At 46.8% G+C, this 26080-nt stretch overlaps 1 protein-coding gene across 7 annotated transcripts; it reads right to left on the bottom strand.

The window, feature by feature from the left end:
• Nucleotides 1–26080, bottom strand: CUNH20orf96 (chromosome unknown C20orf96 homolog). Of its 7 annotated transcripts, none has more exons than XM_023714876.1 (12): nucleotides 25911–26080; nucleotides 25610–25809; nucleotides 24698–24797; nucleotides 17200–17250; nucleotides 11824–11939; nucleotides 7218–7376; nucleotides 5341–5437; nucleotides 4389–4546; nucleotides 4214–4315; nucleotides 3975–4061; nucleotides 3196–3314; nucleotides 1–279 (listed from the first exon to the last, which is right to left on the bottom strand). In XM_023714876.1, the coding sequence occupies exons 3-12, from the start codon at nucleotides 24723–24725 to the stop codon at nucleotides 219–221; spliced, it is 978 nt and encodes a 325-aa protein (XP_023570644.1). In that variant the 5' UTR covers nucleotides 24726–24797; nucleotides 25610–25809; nucleotides 25911–26080; the 3' UTR covers nucleotides 1–218. The 7 variants fall into 7 exon arrangements, with proteins under 7 accessions (XP_023570644.1, XP_023570645.1, XP_023570638.1 ...); XM_023714877.1 differs by having other exon boundaries at nucleotides 25610–25737; XM_023714870.1 differs by having other exon boundaries at nucleotides 25610–25658.

Here is a 26080-nt window from a genome sequence, read left to right as displayed (position 1 = left end):
TTATTTATAAAGGCATGACAGATTTAACCAAAGACCTCCCTGGCCCAAGGAGTGGCACCAAATGGGCAAGAAGGAAGAGAAACAAGAAAAAAGCTGTAGAGAGGAAGGTGGGCAACTGCAGACCAGGGTCTGGGTGGAGACACAGTCGCGGAAGTAAACCGAGGAAGGCTCTGGGTGCTGGGAGACAGCAGGCAGATGAGGAGTCATGGCACTGACATCTAGAAGGGGAGCAGCTCGTCCACAGGGATGTTGAGGATGACGTCCATGTCTGGGGTGCACCTAGTAGGAGGCAGCAGAGGTGTGTAAAGGGCCAAGAGGGGTGTCATTGCTAAGGGGTGGGTGCATCCCCAGGGGAGTCGTGCCTTTTACAACACTGATGTTTACTAGAAGGCCCATCCCCAAACCTGTGACCAACTATGCATACATACACAGGCGGGTGCACACATGCACACGCACACACACATGCACAGACAATAGCATCAGAACTGGAAGAGAAATGAACTTGGCGGGAGTGATGTTCCCCTAAGAGGACTGAGGCTCCTCAGGACAATGGCCCCTCACTCTCTCACGAGTCGGCACAACTCAGGATGTGCTGAGCAAGCCACTTCTCTTCCAACCCTCCTGCTCCCGGTGAGCACCTGTGTCACAGTGCCAGCAGGTCAGCCTCAGTTCCCTCTTTTGTCCAGTGAGGGTGCTAAGCCCAAGCTCAGCCGCTGGTGGGACGGGCCCAGGAGCCACATCAAGTGCCAGCCTGTGATCAATACCCAGGAGATGCTAATGTCTTCCCAGGAAGGGAGACACACGCCATCAGCAACACAGTCCCCACACTCAGTGACCAGCATGACAGGCAAGAAGCTGCAGGACTGCGTTCTCCCTCCATTGTCTGTTTTTGTTCACTGTTTTTGAGATAGGATCTCACTATGTAGGCCAGGCTGGACTTGAAATCACAGCGATCTTCTGCCTCTCAGTGCTGGGACTATGAGTGTGCACCACCACGCCTGACTTGGAAAGTTTTTGTAATAGTTTTTAAAAGCTTCGTCCTTACTGGCAACTCTCAGATGTTCATCTCCTGTCGATCTCTGTCCTTTAAGGTCCACGCTGATCAATCTGATGGCTAAGCATGATGTCCCTCGTAAACCGCCATCATCATCCAAGGCAGTCTTAGCTGGGCCTCCACACACCTCCCTCACCAGCCGTCTTTCCTACTCTGGATTTGGCACCAGACCACCTCTGATCCTCCCCCCACACACAGCTAAGCATCTCCAAGCCCTACAGATTCCCCCCTTTACTATTTCTCCAGACCAGCTAGTCCTCCCATCTCTTCTGCCACACACTTGACCAGGCTCCTCTGGACCCAACTCAACTTCAAGCTCCTGCCCTGGCCTCACTCCAATCTCATCTCCAGAATAATTTATTTCTATACAAATCTGATCATGGCACCACTCAACTTCAAATCCTTTGCTTCTGAGGTGAAGTACAAACGACAGCCTGTGTACTGCCAGAGGCCCCCAGCTGAGCTGCCCGCTCCCTCTGCCCACCCCTCTCCCCAGCACCCCAAGTTCCTTCCTGCTGGTCCCCACATCACTGCTGGGCATGTGGCCCACAGAGCAGCAACAGCACCCAAGAACATGTCGGGGAAGCGGCCCCATGAGCCCCCTGCATACCGCCGCCGGCTTGGAATCTGCTGTTTCATACATTCAGTACAGTCTCTGCATGTTTGCCCTGCAAGCTCTAGCTGAAGCAGCTCTGCCCCGCAGGAGGCCCTTCCCACTTTGGCACAGAAGGCTGTTTCCTGTGCCTGGGATTTCCCTGTGCAAAGCCATAGTGAGCTGCTGCTCCTGACCTCGCTGCCCCTCTACTCACTGCTGCTGCAAAAAGCTCTGCCTGAATGGGGAGTCTGGAGGACAGAGGCCTCCAAAACCCAGTCCCTTGTCTCAGACTCAAGTCCCCACAAGGATCACACTGGGCTCTGCTCTCAGGGTCCAATGTGCAGATCCACCAGGGCTGGGTGGCTCAATCTGCCCCCTTCTGGGTTTGTATCAGGAAGCCAGAATGTCTGTAAACCTAAGCCATTCTCTCAAGTGAGCTTTAGCAGAGTAAGAGCGGTGATCTAGCCCACCCTGGGCTCACCTCTTTCAGTCTTAGCTCAACAAGTACAGAACCCAAGGGAAGGCAGTGGGTGCCAACTTATGATATCCCCAGTGCCCTGGGCACTGCCCCTGGCATCACTCTCCCTTTGCTTCTCTCTAGTCCCTTTGCCTGGGAGCCCTATGCCACATCCTCAGGGAAACCTTCCTGATGGCACCAGGTTCCCTGCCCTGGGACACACTCCCCAGCACCACACACCTCTCCTCAGCGGCTCTTGGCTCAGTCCCAACTTGCTATGTGTGTCTTACTGTCCACTAAGGTCTAGTTCACACCTTGGCTCCAAGGTGGCAGGGACAGGTCTGCTGTCCTTCACATGATCCCTGGCACTTCATCACTGAACAGTTACTTTTGAACAGAGAAGGAACAGGAAGGAAAAGATGGGAGAAGACAGACATAAAGACACAAAAGAAAGTAAGTAGCTTGCAAATACAGGAATCTGTGGTGCCTCGTGCAGAGGCCTGGCCTGGTCACTCCCAGTCCAACCACACAGGGTCTAATCCAAGAAAGAGCAGGCAAAGAACTGGCTGAGATTTTGTGTGGTTTGGTTTTAGTTTTGCTGGGGAGAAGGGAGGCTGAGTGAACGCAATCCAAGTCAGTCTTGAACTCGCTTTGTAGCCCTGCCTACCCTCAAAGAGCCTCCTGCATGCTGAGATTACAGTCATGCCGCACCCCTGGCTGAGGACTGATTCAGAAGGAAAGAAGTTCTTTCCTTGGGGCACAGAATCCTGTGCCTTCTAGGCCATGACTCTTCCTTGAAACCAATCATCCCACTTAATTCTGCTTTCTCAACAACCCACCCAACTGACACAGGGAATCTGAGAGCTAGAGGCTCCTTAGAGATGACTTTACCCAGCCTGCTGAGTCCTGCCAGGAAAATGAGTCCAGGGATGGGAAGGTCGCATCTGCCTATGGCCACTGGCAGAGCTGAGGTGGACATTCAGGCCTCCTCCACCCTGCACCAGGCTCTGTCACCTGTATCAGGCCACCTTCCCTGCGCAGAGTGCCTCCAAGAGCACAGTGTGAGAGGCAGCCACATAGAGCACGTACTTGGGTCTCCGAAGCAGAACATCCTCAAAAATGACCTCCCGCGGATCCCGGACTTGGGCCTGGAGTGATTCCACCTCAGCCTTTAATGTGAGCACTTTCTCCTTCGATTGGTCGATAAGCTGAGGGGAAAGAGACCCATGGGAGAAGTGAGATGCCAGTGGCACCTGCTGGCTAGAGAAGGGGCCTCTCAGCGCAGGATGTGCGGGCTCCCGGGTTACTGCCACATTCTGAAGTGCTGAGAAAGGCCATGGGGAACAGAACTACTTTGCCTGCCACGAAGATGAATGGCAGCTGGCTGGGGAAGGTGCTTGCTGAGACCTGTGAAGGTGTGAGACCCATGTGAGGGGCTGGGGACAGTGAAGCTTGTTAGCACTAGAGGGTCTGCAGCATGACGCACAATGGCTGAGCTGGGTGCCTGAAGATGCTGCTAACAGCTCACAGCCAGCAGTGGCGGTGACTCAGGCAAGGCCTCAGCAATGGCTCTGGCCAGCCAGTCAGGCATTAGGCGAAGCCCGTCTCCCAGGCCACTGGCAGAGCTGAGGTGGACACACAGGCTATCTCCAACCCTGCACCAGGCTCTGTCACCTACACCAGGCCACCTTCCCTGTGCAGAGTGCCTCCCAGAGCAGTGTGAGAGGCAGCCACACAGAGCACGGACTTGGGTCTCCGAAGCAGAACATCCTCAAAAATGATCTCCCGCGGTTCCTGGACTTGGGCCTGCACTGGGAGCTGCCTAGCCCTACTCCATCAGAGGCACCATGGCCTTCCCGTCCACTCACGTTTCTGCACCTGACCATGCACTGCTGCTGGTACTTGTTGTCCTGGATCACCTGTCGAAGGTTCTTGTCACGAGGGTGCTGGGTTTTCTGTGGAACAAGGAGAGGTCTGTCTCCAGGTTGCCCCTTTCTAGGCAGTAATGTATGGCAGATATGGAGCAGGTAGTCCAGTGGGCAAGAGGCACAGAAGGAAATCCGGCCTGGGCAGCACTGGAGACCTGTAACAGCAACTGATGACTCACCACCACTAGAGACCTCCAGACCTTTCTCCTTTTCTCCTGCTGTGTGTTGGACAGGCTCTTCAGCACCATCCTGCGCATCTCACTGAGATGATCCAGCTCCTCCTGGGGGCCAGCAGAAGGGGTGGGCCACCAGCTCACTGCCTAGGTGCTCCAGGGCAGAGGCAAGCACACCTACCTGCTGGCTGTCCTTCACCTGCTGCAGCTGGCGCATAAGGCCACCAATCTGCACTGACCTTACGGGGTATTCGTGGTCCATGTAGGTGTTCAGGAAGCTCACCAGCTCCTGGGTGTTTCTTATTCTAGTGTTCAGCTGCTCTGCCTGCTGCTCCAGGCCTGGGAAGAGGGAGGGAGAGGAGTCTGGAGGACAGGCACAGGGCCTCCCCTCAGAGGCCATTTCCAGGAGACTGGGCCCTCCTTGGCCAGTGGAGTGGGCTCTGGGCTGAGGAGAGCACATAAAAGGATGGGAGGGAGGGAGAAGTGAGCCCCAGGCAATGCCCTAGGCCTGCAGGAGGCAAGGCAGTGCTGGAAAGGGAAAGAAGTGAAACTGGTGCCACACCTTTAGGCCAGTGAGACCAGGGAGCAAGGGCGACACTGGCTCCCAAGAAATGATTCCTGGCAGGATTGAGACAAAGTTTACCCCGCCTTCCCCCATGGAAGGGATCCCAGCATACCCTCTCCCCTAGAAAGTATCTCATCTGCTCAGGAAGAGGACCTTACAGGCCCTATAGGACCCAGGCCCTGCCACTCACTCCCAGAGGGACCGGGGCAGGGATCAGAGTCAGGTTAGGACTGAATTCTGGCTCCAAGCTATATAAGCTCCACCAGGCTCCTCCACCTCCCTTAGCATCCATCTCTTCTTCTGTAAAATGGGAGAAGAGACCCTGCGTCCTCGGGCTATATAACGACTATGTATACACAGACCGAGAACATGCAGACACCTGGAGCCTGGAATGTGCTAAGTCCTCAAAAGCTAAGCTCTAAGCTCTGTGTCTCAATAAGTCCATCTGCCAAGGAGGGAGAAGAAGGCGGATGAGCTCTGAAAGGCAGGTGCAGGTGAGTACCCTGCAGCTGCCCTCCCCAAAGGGTCGTGGGTGAAGGCCAAGAAGTCTGCCCCTGGGGCGTCTTACTGCTCTTCTTGTGTTCCTCCTTCTTTCTCCACTCCTCAAGCTCAGACTTCCACCTCTGTAGCTCGTTGTTTGAGTACTCCAAGATGTCCATCATGTTCTGTGGGACAGTGGTAGGTTCAGCTCACCACAGCCTCTGCGGGGCCTCGGGCTCCCAGTCAGCTGTGGTAACTCACCACTTCCTCAGAGGAGTCCCAAGTTCCAATCCTACTCCCAGGGCCTGCAACCTGGCCAGAGGCTAAGAACAGTAACTCCCTATCCTTGCCCCAATGGCCCTACTTGATCTGGCCCAAGTCAACCCCTCCCTCTCTGACCCCTTCCTTACTGCCCAGCCTCAGACAGCTCCCTATGGATCCTGGGGTCAGCCATGCTGCCTCTCACCCCAGGCCCTTAGCACCTGGCCCCCCTGCCAGTTTAACACCTCCACAGCAATCTCAGCCTAAGTATCACTTCCTCCAAGAAGCCTTCCCGGGGCTCATATAACACCCCCTCTAGGGTAAACAAGTTCCCACTTCCATCACAGGACCCACAAGGCTTTCTAACTAACCGCCTGTGGCCCCCTGGAAAAAGAACTTGATGTGGATGACAGGTCTCACAATTGCTGTTCCCAAACGTTCATGAGGGACATCAAAGACAACAAGGATAAGTAGACTTGACACAGGAAGTTTAGAGAATGTCCTATTGTCTCCAAGGCTCTATGTCCTCGGCCTTCATCCCTGCTAAGATTCCTACATTGAAGTCCCCTCAGTGACTGCATTTGAATTACCATCTTTTTTTTTTTGGCTGAACCAGGGATTGAACTCAGGTCCTTGCACTTGCCAAGCAAGCACTTATTCTACTGAGCTATCTCCCTGACCTCCTAATGGCTGCATTTGAAGGCAGGATGAGGGCCTGCTTTTGAGGGCCTGAGGGGGGCCCTCATCTGACAGGCTGACAGCCTCATGAAAAGAAACCCCAGTGCTCACCCTGTACACGCAGAAGAAAGGCCTGGAAATCACAGCAAGCCAGCCAGAGGCAAGTGGAAAGAGAGGCAGCACCAGAGCCTAACTGACGGCCTGAGATCTTGGATGCTAAATTCCCAAAACTATGAAATCAATTTCCACTACCCAGTCCATGACATCCTGTAAGGCAGCCCGGGCGCTTCCCTACCAAGCTCAACGAGGACTGAGTGGTGGATCCACAAACACCCCCAGGGAGCCTCGATGTCCTCTGCACCCCTCAGACTCAGTGTGCTCCATCCCCCTCCACCCTGGGCAGACTCCAGTCAGAGCAATCCCTTCATTCAGCTGTATCCCAGTCTCTTCTCCAGCCCCAACTCCTGGGCCACCTGGGAACCTCCTGCCCTCCACCAGTGTCTCTGGATTGCAAAGGCGGCAGAGGAGCTCCCTGGCCTCTGCGAAGTCATCCTTCCCCTCCTGTCACCTCAGGCTGCACAGGCTCACAGTGCGAAAGGCACAGATCCTGGCACCACTGCCTGAGTTCAAATGCTACCTCTGATCCTTGTTAGCTGGGTGACTCTAAGGGAGTCACTTATCCTTGATGCCTTTTCATTACTTTGTATGTAGGGTGGGATAGTAACAGAACCCCTCACAGAGCTGTTGTAAAGATGATATGAAGGGACATAAGCACGCCGCTTACACGTCCACTGCAGCAACAATGGCTGGAACAGTAACAGTGATGGCTGGAATAGTGGCAACTACTTCCTCTCATACAGGTACTATGTGTGGTGGCTACAACTTCCCTCTGAGGGGAGCGCTACTGTGTCCCACTTTACAAGACCCACTTGCACCTGCCTCCACACCCAAGTAGGTGACCAGAGTTTGGATGGGGTCACAATAGGAAGAGGGCCAGCAGCTGAGAAGGCTCAGGGCATGGCTCACCACTGTGATGTCCTCCTGCTGCAGCATGGCCCGCACTTGCAGTGCTGTGCTGTCCTCTGTGTCCAGGATGGCCCTGACCAGCTCCTCATTCTGCTCGGAGAGGAAGTGCTCGTGCTTGCAGACGTCCTGGAGCAAGTTCCGCTGGTTCCGGAGCATCATCTGTGGCCAAGGACAAGAAAACAAAGGGGATGCTGCTGTGCTGAGGCCAGAGACCATGGAGCGCCCGGACTTCCCTCTCACCGCCTGCACCCCAGGCAGCCTCCCAGTCAATGTGCCCCACATGGAGCAAGGGTTCCCCACTGTCTGTGCACGGCGTACGTGAAACTCAGGGCCCTCAGGGACCCTTCCATCCACTTGGAAATGCACATTTCCTCACAGTTTCATGTCTCTGAGGTGAGCAGACATGGTTCAATTGGTGGCACATCACCATTTAACTGACAAGTATTAGTAGGAAAATAAAGTTACAACCATGGCTAACGGCTTCTCAGAATTAATGAAATGTTCTACTGCGATGACAGTAATGGTGATGATATAATGATAGTAATAACAAATGCCCCAGATGAGTGAGAAAGTGACAGGGGACGGGCCAGCTCTGGAAGAGAAGCAAGGGAGGCCAAGTGGGTGGTAACAGCCACCATTTCCTATCCCATCATGGAAGATCCTTGTGGAACAATAATCAGACAGGGTAAGTGCCTTGCCCAAGGTTACATCCAACAGGTACAGCAAACAGACAATAATAGTAACAGTAATGCATTGTTGAGGGCTCACTACACACTAGGGCAGGCACTGTGCAGGTGACACGTGGTGCAGCAGTGTGTCCTCCAGCCACCTCTTGCTCACGAATTCTACTTTGCTGCTAAGTGGAGGCTCAAAGAGCTTACGTGATTGTTCAGTGTTACACAGCCAAGTGACAATGCTAGAATCAGAGCTAGACCTCTGCGTCCCAGTGTCTACCTTTCCATACACTAAAGCAAGAATTCAAAGTGCTTAAAACTGCAAGGAGTGGGTGAAGCAGGCAGTGACTGTGATTTGGACATCAAACCTACACACACCTTGGTCCAAATCCCAGTTTACCACTTACCCTATAAGGAAACCTGGACAGGTTAATGACCTTCCCAGAGGCCAGTCATATAAACACTGCCAATAACTTATACCTGCTCCAGAATGTGGTTGTAAAAAATGAATGAGATAAAATTCACAATCAAGCCACTCAATGGCAGTGCCTGGCACGTTAGTGTGGACTTAGTGAACAAAAACCTATCCAGCTCTGGCCCTCCGCCCTTGGCCTGCTGGTCTCTTAATTCTTTCTGCTCTTCTTCACTTTGTTTTTTAATGTATTTAGTACAGGGTCTACAGGGCCTACAGGGCCTCACTACACAGATCTGACTCAGAGTGATCCTGTTTTCAGCTCCCAAGCACTGGGATTACAGGTGCATGCCACCACGCCCAGTCTTAACTGTTGTCTCCACACGCCCCGGGGGTGGGGCCAGCACAGCACGGCACACTGCTGATCCAAACTCCAGCCGCTGCACTCTGCCTAAGCAGGCACTTTAGTCCACTGAGCTATCTGGCTGGCCTTCTCACTTCTGTCCTTTGCTGGAATCCGTGCTTTCCCAGCCCTCAGCTTCTGCATTCCTGACCTCCTGGTAACATGCAGCTGTGCTGAGTCTTGGGTGCTGAGCACTTAGCCAAGCGCTTGCCCTACCTCTCCTCGGCCTCCGTAAGGAGGACTGCTGCGAGCTCCAGGCACTTGGCACAATGGGATCCCGCCATCAGAGGTAGGAATGGGCCACGGTTACACACGGCAGAGCTGCTGTCCCTGGGGTCTGGGTTCCTAGCCACACCACTATCTGGCCTCTCCATCTCCAAACCAACGCCTTGTGGAAAACAGCCCCCTCCAGTGCTAGGCCCACCATGGCCCCACCGAGGGTAGCTCAAGCAAGCTGCACTGTCAGCCCTCAGCCCTCCTAGGTGGGTCTCCAAGAGCGCAATGTGACAACCTCCGCACAGAAAAGCATTCCTCTGACCCAAGGACTACAGTGCAGCCCTGCCGTGCACCTTGATCTGTAACTGCAGCTTGTAACGCTGACTCCCCATTTCCCAGTTGTTCCTCTTCTAGGACTGTCACCTAACATAACAGACATGTTCCCCACTACCTTCTTGCTTGTGTCACAGCCAGGAGGGCTAGGCGGTCTCTGCTGTCACACCCGAATGGCCAGCACACAGGACAGTACCTGGAGCTCCCTGAGTAGGGGATGGATAAATTAATAGGAAGCTAGTTTTGGGGGGTTTTTGGAAAGTGCCTTGTTTTGAGGTACTTGGGATTGAACCCATAGCCTCCACACCATGCTACATCCCAGACCTTTTCTATTTTTTAATCTTGAGACAGGGTCTTACTGAATTACTAACTTGTCTAGGCTGGGTTCAGACTTGCCATTCTCTTGCCTCAGCCTCCCAGAGTGCTGGGATTACAGACATATGCTTCTTAAAATGTATGTAGGATGCTAAGCCCCGTAACTACACAAACTCTGAGTCTGAGTGTCTTGTTCATGTCTGTATCCCCAGTGCGCATACGGTGCCTGGTACATTCGAGACACTCTCAAAAGAATTCAGAGTTTCGAGGAACAAAAAAAAAAAAAAAAAAAGAATTCAGAGTAAAGCCAGGAATAATAATACACACCTGTAGGGCTGGCCAGATAGCTCAGTGGATTAAAGTGCCTGCAAGCAGGTGCAGGGGCCAGGGGTTTGACCCCCAGGCCTGCAGTGCCTGCCCTGACCAAGGGATGTGCTGCGCCTGTGACTGAGATGGGGTGTGGTGACACAAGCCAGTATCCCAGCACTTGGAAGGCTGTAAACAGGAGAATCACGAGTCTGATCTAGTAGTAAGACCCTGAACACCCTGTAGACCCTTCCCTAAAATACAGGAAAAAAAAAAAAAAAAACATACACCTGTAATCTCAGCACTCTGGGAGGCTGAGGCAGGAGGGACACAAATTTGAAACCCAGCCTGGGCCACCTAGTAATTTAGTGAGCCCGTTTTAAAATTTTACAAAAGGAAGGGCTGAGATACAACTTCTCGTGAAGGTTCTATAGTCAAGCCCCCAAAATAATAATATTTATATTTTTAAAGGGCTAAGGATGTAGCTCAGAAGTAGAGCACACCTGCATTCAATCTCTAATACTACAAAAAATAATAAAAACAAAAAGCCCTCCAGAGTCTGAGAGCCTTCCCAGCTCGCTCAACTTCCTCCAGGGCCACCCACTAGTCTCACTCCCACCTTTCCCGCTGCCCATGCTCCAGCCTCGCCATCCCAAGGCCTCTGCACCTGGTTGCTGGGCTGAAGCACTCCTCCCTCGGCTGTCCACATGGCTGCTTTCTCACAGCCTCCAGGTCTCAAAGGTCGCCCCTGAACCTCCCTGCCTGAGCGTACTATCTGCAGCCGCCCCCGGCTCCAGGCCGCTCTAGGCACACTCTTCCGCCTCCCCAGAGCACAGACCATCACCAGCCACACAGATCTGCCTCTGCTGCCCTCTGTCTCTCCCGACAGGACCTGAGCTTCCCAAGATCAGAGACCACACCACAGGTGAATCCCCACTCAGAACAGGACCTGACACACAGCGGGTGTTCACTATCTGTTCATTAAATGAATGAATGAGTGAATGATTCCAAGAGACACTTAAGAACTGGCTAATAGTACAAAGTTTGTATTTCAGTTTGTCCACTTTCATGCCCTTCTAAGTTGGCATAAAAGTTACATCAGAAACTGAAATCTTCTTCAGAATGCTGAGGCCCTGAAAAGCAATTTTGCAAAATTGAAGGCTAACGCGGGAAAAGTGATTTCAAAGCAAATACTTTCTCTTTTTTTCTTTATAATCATTGTTCACTGTGAACTATTATATCCCAGAACTTGAGAGATGGAGGGAGGAGGATCACCAGGAGTTCACAGCCAACCTGGGGTACATGGTGAGACCCTGTCTCAAAGAAATAAGCAAACAAGTGTTGGGGTTATAGCTAGTGGCACAAGCGCCTCTCTGGCAAACCCAAGGTCCTGAGTTCAATTCCAAGCACCAAACAAACAAACACTTTTTTAAAGAAGTTTAGCGTCTTACAGTATTTGACAGTATTTATAACATTTAGTATGTATAGAATCCATAAAACAATGCATGATAAAAGAAAATTAGGGACAGTGGCCTCAGCTGATGGAAAACATGATGGGGACTGTCCATGCTCTGTGCCAACGCGCACTGTGTCCCCCAACTGTCAACAGACTGGACAGTTTATGATGAGCCACTAGGCTGCATTCCTAATGCAGCATAACAAAATATGATTCTGACTCTTCCCGAGACTAAACACAACAGCAACAGCTTTGTTTAATCGGTTCAGACTCCTGATGCTGTCATTTCTGGCTGTGTGCCCTAATGCAAGTAACTTCCTTCCCTGTACCTCAGTTTGCCCAGTGAAACAGGAAGGATACAGTGTGTCCATGGGGTTTCTGTGAGGAGGCAATGAGTGGAGTCTGACACCCGCCAGGTGCTCAGGGCACGTTTGCTGCAGCCCCAGCCCTGTCCCTGCTCGCCTGGGCCCACGGGAAGACGCTCCTCATACCCTCATGAGCCGAGGCTTGGCTGGCATCTTGACTGGGTGCAGCTTCTCCTTCAGACGCCCTTCTTGTGGATTCTGAAGCTGGCTTGTCACAGATGGAGTGAGCCTGGAGGACACTGCTGGGGACAGAGATGAGAAGATAAGGAGTGGATAAAGGTACAGGCAGACCTGAGCCAGTTCCCAGAGAGCACAGGGTGAGAAGTCCTAGGCACCGCCCCTCCCACTCAACAGACAGAGGCCAAAACTCCCACACACAAGCACTCCAGGGCCTGGTAAAAGAGCCCAGGAAAGAGGAATGACCGCGTACATGGATAGGGAAGTAGAGGGCAGAGGGTCAAGTCAGACCCCTTTTTAATTTAAGCATCTGATCCTTGATTCAAGAAGTTGTTCAGGCTTCCCTTGAACTCACAGCATTCCTCTTGCCCCAGCCTCCCAAGTCCTGACCTTGCAGGATCAGGACTACAAAGTACCCTATGAAGGCTAAATCTAACGGAAACATTAGACCCCTACACCCAACTGTCCAGTCAGAGGGCTGGAAACTCACACTTTCTGTGCCCTGCCATTTGCTGTCACAACAGGGGATGGCAACTAAATCAATGAAGGATTATAAACACTTTAGCATCCTTCCCTTAACAACCACATCTACAAGAGTCCACATGCCTGAGTCAAAATCCCTGCTCGCCCAACTCCACAGCTGATAGGAAGGTTGGGCAAGGCCAGGTGAAGAATAGGACTAAGGAAGAAGGCGCAGCCTCCTCCTAGCTCTGAGACCCGCATAGGCCACAGGACCAACCTGGGCCTTCAGTTCCTCCATCTGTAAAGCAGAAATAACCATCACAACTACCTCACAAGGTTGTCCTGAAGATTAAAGAAGTTACTATGGCTTCAAGTGCTCGGAATAAATGGCGCCTGCTCCACCCCATCTGTAATGACCTCAGAATTGGGGCCACCATCCCAGGAGGCACAGCAGCCAGGCAAAACACCACTCTGCTGCAGGAGCTGTGGCTCTGCAGGGCACAGAGTGATGGCTCAGGGGCACAGGTGTGGAGAGCCCCAGCTTCCCCTGGCCTGGCTAACACCAGCACAGGATAACACTCCCTGGGGGCAGAAGCCCCCTTCTCAGTGCCACCACCAAAATCCCAGCTCCAGATGCAGCCTAGTGCACTTGGGAAAAATAATTAGTATTTAACGATAATAATAAACATTATTTCTTTAATGGATCATGCGCCTTAATCCTTACAAATTTTAGTATTGGGTTCTGAGGTGATGAAGCGAATCAATGTTGTATTAAATCTATGAGTATCTATCTGCATAGGTCTGGTATTTAATTGTATAGTTTAACAGGCGATAATTACCAGGTCAATCTTGTGTTTAAATTTTTAAAGGTACAAATGGAATTTTGGTTTAGATTTACATTGAAAGGCTTAAAAAAACTCTTATTAAATGTGTGTAAATTATAGAAATTTTTAAGAGAACATAAGATTACCCATACTTGAAACCAGGAGGATCACTTAAGTCTGATCTGTGTAGTGAGACCCTGTACTAAATACATTTTTAAAAATAAAATAAAATAAAGACTACCCATACTTGAAGTCTATTTACTCTATATATAATACTTTTTTAATTTTTAAAAATCTTTTATTTATTTTCTTGGTACAGGGTCTCACTACTGCAGCCCAGACTCAGCGATCCTCCTTTCAGCCTCCCCAGCGCTGGGATCACAGGTGTGCACCGCCATGCCCGGTTCCATGTCAGCCAGGCAGGCACTTAGATCGCCGAGTTATCTCCCAAACCCCCGATATATAATACTTATTTAAGTATTCAAAGGGTTTTGGGGGGCCTGGCACCTCAAGATTCAAGATTTGATCCTACACAGTGAAACCCTGTCTCAAAAAAAAAAAAAAAAAAGCAGAAAGTTTAACTGCTGGGTCACATGGGAATTGCGTGTGGAATTCCACAAAAAAATTCACTACCAAGTAGAACATGGTGGTACACAACAATAATCCCAGCACTCCAGGACACTAAGAAAGATCTCAAATTCAAGCTCAACCAGGGCACTTTACTGTCTCATCAAGACTTTCACAGAACAAAAAATACAGATAGGACTATATCTCAGCGCAAAGGCCTTAGTTTCAATCCCTAGTACTACAAGTACTACAAGGGAAAAAAAGGAAAAAGAAAAGAATTCATGTGAGTAATGTGAGTAATTATACACACGAGGTATAGTATTGTGATGTTTATTTCAGGATACTAAACGAATATTTCAAAATATGTTATTAAAAGGAGCTGGGGGGCCCAGCCCTAGCTCAGTTCTTTAAGTGGCTGCTTCCACAATGCTGGCAGCCTCAGTTTGCTGTAGTTCGATCCCCACAACACTCCAGCCATGCCAAAGTGCCCTGAAGGCATTCAAGGAGCAAAAAATAAATAAATAAATAAAAGGAGCTGGGCTGGGTGTGATGACACAGACCTGTAATCTCAACACTAAGGGGTTAGGCAGGAGGATCACTGTGAATTTAAGGCCAGCCTAGGCTAAAAAGCAAGTTCAAGGCCAGCCTGAACTGCATAGTAAAACTTCTCTCAAAACAACCACAAAAGAAGTGTGTTAGGTCCAATATGGCTGAGCCACAATGCTTTATGTGGATGTTCCCATTTAATTCTCAGAACAATCCATTTGGTGCCCCTACTTCACAAATAAGAAGCCCAAAGCTCAGAGAGATTGATAACTTTCCCAATGGAATCAATGGCAAAGCCAATATTTAAACTCATGTCTACCTGAGCCAAGGAATCAGAAGTTTGCTGGAAAGCAAGACAGTAGTGCAGCAGAGCTGACCCTGTTCACTAAGCCATTTTTTTTCCCTTCTTGAAATATAGGTAGAGTACATTTCCCACCATCCCTTGCGGTCAGGGGTGGTTCCACAACTTGCATTATAGCCCTTGCAACGTATGTAGAAATGGTATTTCAAGGGTGGCCCCCCCAAAAGAACTGACTACCAAATCACCTGTGTTGTTTCCTTTCCTCTCTGCCCTCTGGACACCAATGAATTCAGGAAAGTTCAAAACTTCACCAAACATTAGTGCCAACCCAAGATGACAGGAGCCTGGGCCGCTGAGTAATGATCTGGAACAGATCACAGCAGTATCTTGGTTGGCAGGGCACTTTCCACTACTTAAACAGGAAAGTTCAAAAAAATCTGCTCAGTGTTTGCAACTTTGCTCAGTATTCAAATTGAAAACTCTGACTTGGAAAAAACATATAGAGCATAGATTGTGTCATGGTGACATCTTTCCGCAAGCACAAAGGGGCAACACTTACAGCCTAAGTGCTGCGATTCCCCAGACAACACGCAGTGTTTGTGTTAGTGTATCTAAAGTCAGCACTGTATGGTGGGTTTGGTGGTTTGTTTTTTTTGTTGTTGTTGTTTTTTTTTGCACTTTAATAGTATAAAATATCATAACCACGGGGCTCCAAAGCAAGGTGGTGATACAGCTATAAAGCTAAAAAGAAAACTGTGAGAACCACCACACAGTTAAAGAAAGAAATCATTGCAAACTTCCAGGAACATGGTGGAGTGATAAAAGGCACAGAAACAGCCTCTCCAAGATTTGGTGTCCAGGTGCTGGGATATATCAATGTGAGGAATCGAAGGAGGAAAGTGGGTGCTCAGGAGCCAGCAAAGATCTGAAGTGAAGCCTATAGAGAAAAGGAAGGGACCTCAATGCAGAAGGAGGTGGCAAGTGGCACTTCTCGCTGATCACTGGCTCACTGCATGGTAGGAGTAGCTTGAACCTGCAGGCACCCAGTGACTACTAGTGACACCAGATGCCACCACAGAGAGATGAACCAGGGTGACACAGCAGAGGACCTGGGCTACTACGTGGCTGGCAAATTATTCAGGTACGGACATTCTCACAGAAGAGGTGATTAACTGGTAGCCATCTTAGAAAGAGTTAACTAAGCTCCGAACTCAGGGCAGCTGTGGGCTGGCTCCACCTAGGGGCTCCCAGGGCCAAGGTGAGGCGGAGCCAAGTTCAGCTGGGCAGGAGGTCAAGGGACTGAGTGCAAGCTCTAGGGAACCAGCTCAAGCTGGCAGGGGTCAAAAGGAATACTGCAGGCTGAACAACTCGGACTCTAGCCTGCCAGCCAGAAACTAGCCGGCACTTCAGTGGAACCAAAGGCATAGGCTTGCTAGGATCATCCACTATCGTGCCAAAAAGCTCTGCTGGTTTGCTGGGATGAATCAACATGAACCTAGGCTCTGTCTGACCACTCTTTCTACCAGGGACAACAGAGTCACACCCTGAAGCGAACATTTTTTTTCTTCATTGATTGCTTATTCCAGTTTTTATTAGTGTGAACACTGCTTCTAGTTCTTTGTTGCTGTTGTTCTGTTCTTGTTTTTATTTCTTACTTATCTCTTTCCCTCCTATCTTCTCTACCAGTTTCTCAAAGTCTGAGTAATCTTTCTTTGCCCTCAAGCCTTGCTTCTAATCTCTTCCTTTTCTTCTATTTCTCTATTTTTTTCCCCTAACTCTCCTTTTAAATTTTCTCCCTTGAGAGTAAAATCACCATGTTCAGGCCATATTTATTGCATACAATTTTCTGGTTGCTTTTAACCACAAATATAGTTCATACAATTAAAGTTGCCAAATTAATAGCTACAACAGTTTGTCATTTTCTAAGGTGTGATTGATACTATTGTTATTGCTGATTTTACTACTTTTACCAGGGTGTCATAATTGGGTGTTGTTTTTTGTTTTTGTTTTTGTTTTGTCATTTTGAGACGGCCTCATTATGCAGTTCACAGTAGCCTTGAGCTCACTTTGTAGCCCAGGCTGTTATCTAACTCACAACAATCCTCCTGCCTCAGCCTCCCAAGTGCTGGGATTACAGGTATGCACCACTATGCCTGGCTCATAGTTGCTCAAACCAGTTGTTCTGCCTGCTGTGCCAAGACTGAGATTGTCTAAAGGCATAAACAATACTATAAGCCAGTGTCAAACAATAAGGGAGTAGGCCAAGTAGACAGTGACATCTCATCTCCCATAAAGTGAAGAGACAGGATCCTGCAACAGACTCAAATCCAAAAGGTAGATGTCACCTAGAAGACATCTCTGAGAAGCACTCATTTCCCAAGAGTTCTAAATACTAGCAATAAAGCTTCCCATCATAGGTATTTTATAAACATCAACCCAGGAATTCAACTTTAAAAAAATACACCAAAAAAAAAAAAAAAAAAAAAAAAAAAAACCCCAAACAAAAAAAAAAAAAAAAAAAAAAAAAAAAGAAAAGGCACTTAAGTAAGACGTAATCCTAGACTCCCACCTCACCAAAGGCAAACTCAAGGGACAATAAGGTGGAACAATTCAAATGCCACCCACCTGCACTCTGAAGTGGTAACAGTGGAAGTAACAAAGCAGATGAAGGAGACTCTAGAAAAAAGCAAATCAGAAATAATCTCTCAGATATGGTGACCATAAGAAAAGACACAGCTAGTGAGTCTAAAGCAGATATAAATTTTTAAAAATAGAGGAGTTTAGGGAAAAGATATAAACTGTGAACATCCTATATAGGAAAGAAATGGAATCTATGAAAGATATTCAAACAAATATTCAGAAAATTAAAATGCCACTGAAAGTATACACAGCAGAGTGAGCCAGTGTGAGACCAGAACATCAGATGTAGAAGACAGACCTGTAGGGGCCGGAGAGCTAGCTCAGTGGATTAAAGCACCTGCTTAGGCAGATAGGGCTCGAATCCCGGGGTGCCAGGCTGGCCTCATCCCTGGGACACACTGAGACAGCAACTGAGACTGGGTGGTGTGGTTCACACCTGTAATCCTAGGGCTCGGGAGGCAAAAATAGGAGGATCACTATGAGTCTAATCTGTGTAGTGAGACCCTGTAGACCCTGTACTAAATAAAAATAAAAATAAAAAAGACAAGATTGTAGTTAGTGATCATGAAGAGAAAAATGTCCCCAAAGTAGCAAGTAGCAAATAGCACGTAGCAAGTAGCAAGTAGCAAGCAGCAAAATCATCCAAAGGCTCTTATGTGGGGCTGGTGAGATGGCTCAGTGGTCTAAAGCACCTACTTAGAACAAGCTTAGCAAAGCACAGGGACCGCGGTTCAATCCCCCAGCACCACATGCCAGCCAGCCCCGCCCCCTGGTGGGCTGAGCTGGCCACACACACACACACATAAATAAATAAATAAATTTTTAAAAAATTTCAAAGGCTCTTATGTGATGCAAAGAAGAACAACATAATATTGACTAAGGCAAAGCATGGTGATGCACACTTGTAATCACAGCACTTGGTATGCTGAGGCAAGACGATCGCTGGGATTTCAACACCAGAAAAGGGTACATAGTGAGTTCAAGGACAGTATGAACTACACAGTAATACCCTGTATCAAAACAACAATAAAAAATAATTGATGGGGCTGGTGAGATGGCTCAGTGGTCTAAAGCACCTACTTAGAACAAGCTTTAGCAAAGCACAGGGACCATGGTTCAATCCCCCAGCACCACATGCCAGCCAGCCCACCCCCTGGTGGGCTGAGCTGCCCCCCCCCACACAAATAAATAAATAAATAAAACAATTGATCAGAGTCAGTGAAAAAGTACAAAATAGTAAAAAACCTGACATTAAAAATACTGTTCATAGAAATAATGGCAGAGCAGTACAGGGTTTCAGGCTAAATCCTGAGTGGATTTGACTGACCTTGGCAGATACAAAAGTTATATTTCTTGTTATATAGGTTTTGCTTTATCTTGGTCTTAACCACCCAGCAGAAAAGTATAAAAACAAGGTATATATGGGGGCTAGGGAGGTGGCTCAGTAGAATAAGCACTTGCCTAGAAAGCACAAGGGCCTGAGTTCAACCCCTGGTTCCGCAAAAAAAAAAAAAAAAAAAGTGAGGTATATAAAGTAAAGCCACATTAATATGCTGAGCTATAAAAGGCTCAAGTCAACAACTTCTGACATTGCCAGTCCTATAGATAACCCGCTACTTTTATGGACTACTGAACTATATTGGATTATTTTGCTGAATTCACGCACCTACAATATTTAAATGGCAATGTAATACCCATCTTTGACAAAACTAAACAAAAAAGTGGTTATAAATGAAGCACCATTCTTTATTTTATATACAAAATACGACAGATATACAGCTACTTTCTTTGAGTTCAATGAGAAGAAAGATTTGTACTAATAGTGTTTGGCAGGATATCATGTCTGCATCTTGTACTATGAATAACTACTATGAAGACAACAATATGCAATGTATTAATTATTGTAACTGTCCTACTAACTTGTTTTTTTTAATTTTATTTATTTGTGTGTGTGTGTGTGTGTGTGGCCAGCTCAGCCCACCAGGGGGCGGGGCTGGCTGGCATGTGGTGCTGGGGGATTGAACCGCGGTCCCTGTGCTTTGCTAAGCTTGTTCTTTTTTTTTAAATATTTATTTATTTTTATTACATTTATTTATTGTGTCTGTGTGTGTGTGGCCAGCTCAGCCCACCAGGGGGCGGGGCTGGCTGGCATGTGGTGCTGGGGGATCGAACCGAGGTCCCTGGGCTTTGCCAAGCTTGTTTCAAGTAGGTGCTTTAGACCACTGAGCCATCTCTCCAGCCCCTAAGCTTGTTCTAAGTAGGTGCTTTAGACCACTGAGCCATCTCACCAGGCCCCCTACTAATCTGTTTTGAAACTGTCTCATTGCTATTTGTTTCTCAATAACATTAATTTTTTTTTAAAAAAGAAACAATGGCAGAAAATTTCCCAAGCAGAGTAAAACAATTTGACATACAAATAAGTGAAACATATAGAAATCCAATTATTGAAACTGTCTCATCGCTATTTGTCTCTCAATAAGATTATGGGGAAAAAAAAAGAATATGCAATAGACTAAAGCAAAGAGCAAAACTGCACAGGAAGCATATTGGTTATTAATTTAAGCTGGACAGAGGAAACACATTTTAAATCCTATCATGTCTATATCTTTGCAAAGTGCAGTTCTCTGCCTGTAATATGTCATTTTTATGCTTTTTATTTCACCTGTACTGTTTGTCAATAGAAGTTTGTCTCAGCTTAGCTATCATTTCTTCTAGATAGATTCCTTTAATATCCCAAAACAGGTGAAGTGACCTCAAATAATTGAGTTTCTCTCACTTGTACTTATTTCTTAGCAAACTATTATGGTTTTAATGTACAGAAATTTATACTTCTGTCAAGACTGGGGGAGTTTTTAAGACAAAGAAGATTATGCATACTGATTATGTAGCACAGACCCAGTCCACATAGATACTAAATAAATAATTATTGAATGAAATAAAAAAAAAGGAATCCAATTAGCCATCACCAAAAACCTATCCCAATGCATATAATAGTCAAGTTTCCATAAGAACAGGATATTAAAAGCTTTTAGAAAGAAAAAAAGCAAATCACCTATAAAAGAAAGCCATCAGAACCCCAGCAGGCTTCTCAGTACAAATCTTCAAGTCAAGGAGAGCTTGGATTAATGTATTTCAAGCCCTAAAAGAAAGTGACTTCTAACCCAGACTGATGAATTCCACAAAACTATCTTTTAAAATTATCAGAGAAATAAAATTATTTCCATGACAAAGAAGAAATTCTTTCATGAAATTTATAACCACCAAACTAATACTTTAAAATGTTCTGAAGGATATTCAAGAAAGATTATGAGAACTACAACACCAGAAACCCCAACAGAATGAATCTTAGAACATACAGGATGCAATTAAAACAGTGCTACAAAAGAAATTTTTAAAAAAAAAATTTTTTTTTAACATTTATTTATTTAGTGTGGGGGGGGGGAGCTCAGCCCAGCAGGGGGCGCGGCTGGCTGGCATGTGGTGCTGGGGGATCTAACCACGGTCCCTGGGCTTTTCCAAGCTTGTTCCAAATAGGTGCTTTAGACCACTGAGCCATCTCTCCAGCCCCTACAAAAGAAATTTATAGTGGAGAATTCTCATCTCCGAAAAAGAGGGCTGGCCAGACAGCTCAGGAATGAAAGCATCTGCTTAGGCAGGTGCAGGGCTCAATCTTCAACATGCCATGCTAGCCCCATCCCCTAGGCACACTAAGATGGTGACTGAGACTGGGCATGGTGGCATGCGCCTGTAATCCCAGTGCAGTGCTTGGGAGGCTGAAAACAGGAGGATCACTATGAGTCCAATCTGTGTAGTGAGACTCTGTACACCCTGTACTAAATTAAAAACAAACAAACAAACAAACAAAAAAAATGTGAGGTTAAATAAACAACCTAATGCAAAACATTAAGCTTCCAAAGAAGAACAGGTCAAGCATAAAGCTTTTGCAAGGGAGGAAATTATAAAGAGAACAGCAGAAATTAATATAATTGAGCCTGCAAAAAAACAAAGATGAATTCAAGAGTTGGTTCTTTGAAAGATAAAATAAAACTGATAAACTCTTAGCAAATCTTATTATAAAATAATAGACTCAAATCCATGCAACTGGGCCGGGGAGATGGCTCAGTGGAATAAGCGCTTCACTGGCAAACACAAGGGCCTGAGTTCAATCCCTGGTTCGGCAAAAAAAAAAAAAAAAATCCATGCAACTAGGAATAAAAAAAGGTAAAATTACAATAGATCTTCATCAATACCTACTTGTTCTAATGGGATGAAAATACAGAAGAAATGGACAGATACATATTAATTCACAAAGCAGGATCAAAAGGGCCCGCCAGATAATTCAGTGGATTAAAGTGCCTGCTTAGGCAAACACAAGACCAGGGTTCAATTCCAGCATGCTGTGCTGGCCCCGCCCCCATAGCGCCCTGAGACAGCAATTGAGACTGGGTGTAGCATGATGGTGCAGGCCTGTAATCCCAGCACTTGGGAGGCTGAAAACAGGAGGATCATTACAAGTCCGAGTTGTATAGTGAGACCGTATAGACTCTGTATTAAATACATTTTTAAAATGCTGAATCATGGGGCTGGTGAGATGGCTCAGCGGTCTAAAGCACCTACTTAGAACAAGCTTAGCAAAGCATAGGGACCGCAGTTCAATCCCCCAGCACCACATGCCAGCCAGCCACGTCCCTTGGTGGGCTGAGCTGGCCACACACACACACACATGCACACACACACACAAATAAATAAAATTTTAAAAAAATAAAAATAAAAATGCTGAATCATGAAGATACAAAAATTCTAAATAAACAACATCAATCAATGAAATGGAAGATGTAATTAAACACCTACCAACAAAGAAATGCCTAGCCCAATGGATTCACTTATGAATTCTACAAGGTATTTGTTATCATTCATTAGATTGATGAATGAGACCATCTAATAATAATGAGACTAATGCCAGTACTTCTCAAACTTTCTCATTAAAGGGAGTTTGATGAAAAGGGAACCAATACTCTCAAACTCATTCCTGGAAGCAAGCATTACCATGATAGCAAAATCAGAGAAAAATGCAACCAAAAAAGAAAACTACAGGCCAATCTCCCTAATGAACATAGACACAAAATATTTAATAAGACACTGGCAAACAGAAGGCAGCAAATCATCAAGTAGATCATATGCCATGACCAAGTAGGATGCACCCTAGGGGTGAAGGGATAGTTCAACACGTACAAATCAATAAATGTAATATACCATATCAACAGAGCCAAAGACAAAAATCACATGATCATCTCAGATACAGAAAAAGCATTTGACAAAGTCCACTGTTCATTCATGATTTAAAAATAAAAATAACCTCCAGAGAATTGAAATAGATGGTCTTGTCTCAATCTGATAAAAACCATCTATGACTAACCTATAGTCAACATCAGATTAGAGGGACAAAAACTGAAAGCTTCCTCTCTAAAATCAGGAACAAGACAAGGATGTCCCCTATCACCAGTCTTACTCAGTATAGTTCTAGAAACATAGAGCATTTAGAGAAGAGAAAGAAATAAAAAGGATAAAGATAGGAAGGAGAAAGTTAAATTATCATTATTTTCAGGTGATATAATCCGCTATACAGAAGACCCCAAAAATTCTACCCAAAAGACTTCTAAATTTAATAACCAAGTTCAGTAACACAGCTGGATACAAAGTCAACATTCAAACATCAATATCACACCTGTACAGAAATTACTCCCTGAGAGAGAAATTAGCTATTCTTCTCAATATCTTCCCAAAAGAATTAAAAGCATCACACCACAGTGCTACATATACACGCATGTTTACAGCAGCATAGTTTGTAATAGCTAAATCTTGGAAACAGCCCAAATGCCCATCAACCAATGAATGCACAAGGAAAATGTGGGCTGGATTTTCTTTTATGTAATGGCGTACTACTGTGCTATAAAGAAGGATAGGCTTGGGCCTGGGAGATAGCTTGGCAGTCTCTGTGCCTGCCTGGCAAGTACAAGGACCTGGGTTCAATCCCCATTACTGCATACTGGGCCAATCCTGCACCAAACCAACCACAGAAACCGGGAGTGGTGGTGCAAGCCTGTAATCCCAGCACTGGGGAGACTGAGACAGGAGGATCAATACAAGTCTGAGCTGTATATCAAGACCCTATACCAAACAAATAAATGATTTTAAAAAGAATAGGGAGCTGGGGAGATAGCTAGGTAGAATAAGTGCTTGCCTGGCAAGCACAATGGCCTGAGTTCAATCCTTGGTTCCGCCAAAAATGGGTTTGAGACATTTCTGGGGTAAATGGATGCACCTTAACAACATACTCTTAAGTGAAATAAATCAGACACACATGTTTAAATACCACATTGTTCATCTAATGTGATAAACCATACTGGGAAATGGGAAGAAAATGTTCAAATTAGAAGGAAAACCAAGGAGAGGGGGATAGGAAAGAAGGGACAAATAAAAAAGAGAACAGGAGTAAAAAATGGAAAAAAAGCTTTTGTAAATAAGGAGCATGTCTCAGTTACTTTTAATTCGTTGCTGGGAGTTGCTGGGTCAAAATACCCGACACCCAAAACCTCAGTTGTGGAGATTTCAGCCTATACCAGGCTGGTCCCAGGCAGAGCCCCACTCGGCAGAAAGCAGCAGTCCATGGCAGCAGAAAACAGCAAAGAGCAAAGGGAAGGGCAGCAGCTGGGGCTTCTAGCAAGCTTCTCTCTCCTGCTTATATTGTAAACAAGCTACCCTGGGGCTTGGGTGTAGAACTCACACAATATCCATGCCCTCCTCTTGGACAGGATGAGGATGTTTACAAACTAAGAACCCTGGCTCTGGGCTGAGTCACTTAATTAACCTTCTAAACTTCTCAAGTTAACACAATGTGTCAGCCAATACATAGGGGAAGAGGGGTTGAAAGGAGGGGAGCAGAATGGAAAAAAGAAGCAACAATATAGTACCAAAGTTAAAAACACACAGAAATTATTACAAATTTGTTAAGGTCCTGGAAAAATGAATTTATAAGTATAATTTCAGAGCCTCAAACCAATTTGGTTTTCCTTTACTTATAGGAAAAATATACTTAGTTCGCAAACTTTTTGTTGTTCAAACACGAATTTGGAACAAACTGAGTTCAACAACCAAGGTATCATTGTATTCTCCCCCTTTACATCTACACCTACTTTTAATTTCTTATTTTGAAACAGTCTCTAAATTGCCCAGGCTTGACTTGAACTTGCAAATCTCCTGCCTCAGCCTCCCAGTGTGCTGAGCTTCCATGCACAAGCACCATTCCTGACCACAAGTGCATTTTGACATTAATGAGAAATAAACTTCAACATTATTACTTGAAATCTGGAAGTTATCTGCTACATTAGTTTGCCTACCTTAATGTGAACAGTGTCTTCCTGCCCTGGAGAACGACTCTATCTTGTCCCTAAGCCCCATTCCAGTGCCCAGTGCCTCTGCCCACCTGTACTGCCTCCAGCTGAAGTCTTCATTTTGCTTTTGCTATGGCTGCTGGTTTGCTGGAGTGGAGGCAGAGTAGAAGGCTTGGTTTCATGTTTGGACCACTGCCAGGGAACATAATCCAATGAGAAATAACACAAATCAGTCACACAGCATAGCCTGTTTGAACCCCTGCTCTGCACTCTGCAGTTATTTGTGACCTTAGGCAAGTAACTTTAGCTTTCAGAGCCTCAGTATTCTCATCTGTAAAGTGGATATAATAACAAACTTAAATCTACAGGTTAATAAAGAAATCCAAGGCAGCTGGGTCTATATCTCAGTGGCAGAACACTTGCTGAGCACGCCCCAGGTTCTGAGTTCAATCCCTAGTACAGGTTTGTTTTATTTTGTTTGGTATGGTTTTGTTTAATTCAAGATATATCTGTGAAGCATGTGATAAATTTTAATAAGCATGCATAAATGCTAGCAGTCACTCCTGTCCCCTGCCTTACCAGGCATTGAACCCAGGGCACTGCTCTGACCTACACGCCCCACACACATCAGCTCTTTTTCTTATGTTGAGACAGCATCCTGATAAATTTTCCATGCTGACCTTGAACTTCCAAGCCTTCTACCTCAGCCTCCAGAGTACCTGAGATTACAGATCTGTCCCATTGCCTGTAAGGGGCTAACACTCAGGAACCACCCTGACTAGCAAAGAGAAAGCAATAAGCGAGCGGCACAATAGGCAGTAAGGGGAGAGAAACAAGGCTCAGAGGCTTGCTGTGGGTCCCCCAGCAAGTGTGTGCCACATATAGAGCTGGAGTTCAGGTCTCCATTTTATCATGAGAAAGTCCCCTTCATGGGAGTTGAAGGCAGGGGCACTTCAGACTCAGCAAACCCCCATCCTTAGCTATCCCAAGCCTCCCCGACTCACCAGAAACTGGGACTTCTGAGCTGTGGAGTGAGTGCCAAAGTGGCTGGGTCTGGAAAGAGTTGAAGTGAAAAACTTCCATCATCTTCGGCTCAAGGAACTGCAAGCAGCAAACTTGGAGCACATGGAGTCTCAAACCCAAAACCAAAGTTTCGGAGATGTGCCCGAGCGGAAGCGGAGCAAGGAAAGCGAGCGTGAGTGATCTAGCAAGGGAGGCGCGGGTGGGGGAGGGCGCGCAACCACCGCAAGGCTGGCAGAAGGGGCACCCACGTGCATTCCTCTACCCGCTGATGCCCCTGCTTACTTCGGAAAGACATGAGCCATTGGGGAAACTAGAACAGCCTTGAGTCTGCGGTGCTCTGACCTTCGGGGATGCCTGTTCACTTCTCCAAACTCCTTGTCCCAGCGTGGATCGTGGATCAGTAATTTAAGCCCCTCAAATTTAACAAGCAAGGCAATTTTACTGGTGTCTTG

This window comes from Octodon degus, unplaced genomic scaffold (genome assembly GCF_000260255.1).
Source record: "Octodon degus isolate 3935 unplaced genomic scaffold, OctDeg1.0 scaffold00037, whole genome shotgun sequence".
NCBI lineage: Eukaryota > Metazoa > Chordata > Mammalia > Rodentia > Octodontidae > Octodon > Octodon degus.
Note: the sequence above shows the minus strand (reverse complement) of the source record. Positions and strands in the feature narration are given on the sequence as shown.

What these genes read in the sequence shown, in the direction of transcription:
- CUNH20orf96 (XM_023714870.1), bottom strand. Translation starts at nt 25,930, where the DNA reads ATGGCTCATGTCTTTCCGAA. An exon ending in GGAGGAACACAAGAAGAGCA is followed by an intron (nt 4,547 to 5,340) that starts GTAAGACGCCCC and finishes CCCTCTTCCCAG; the next exon opens with GCCTGGAGCAGCAGGCAGAG. An exon ending in AGGTGAAGGACAGCCAGCAG is followed by an intron (nt 4,316 to 4,388) that starts GTAGGTGTGCTT and finishes GCTGGCCCCCAG; the next exon opens with GAGGAGCTGGATCATCTCAG.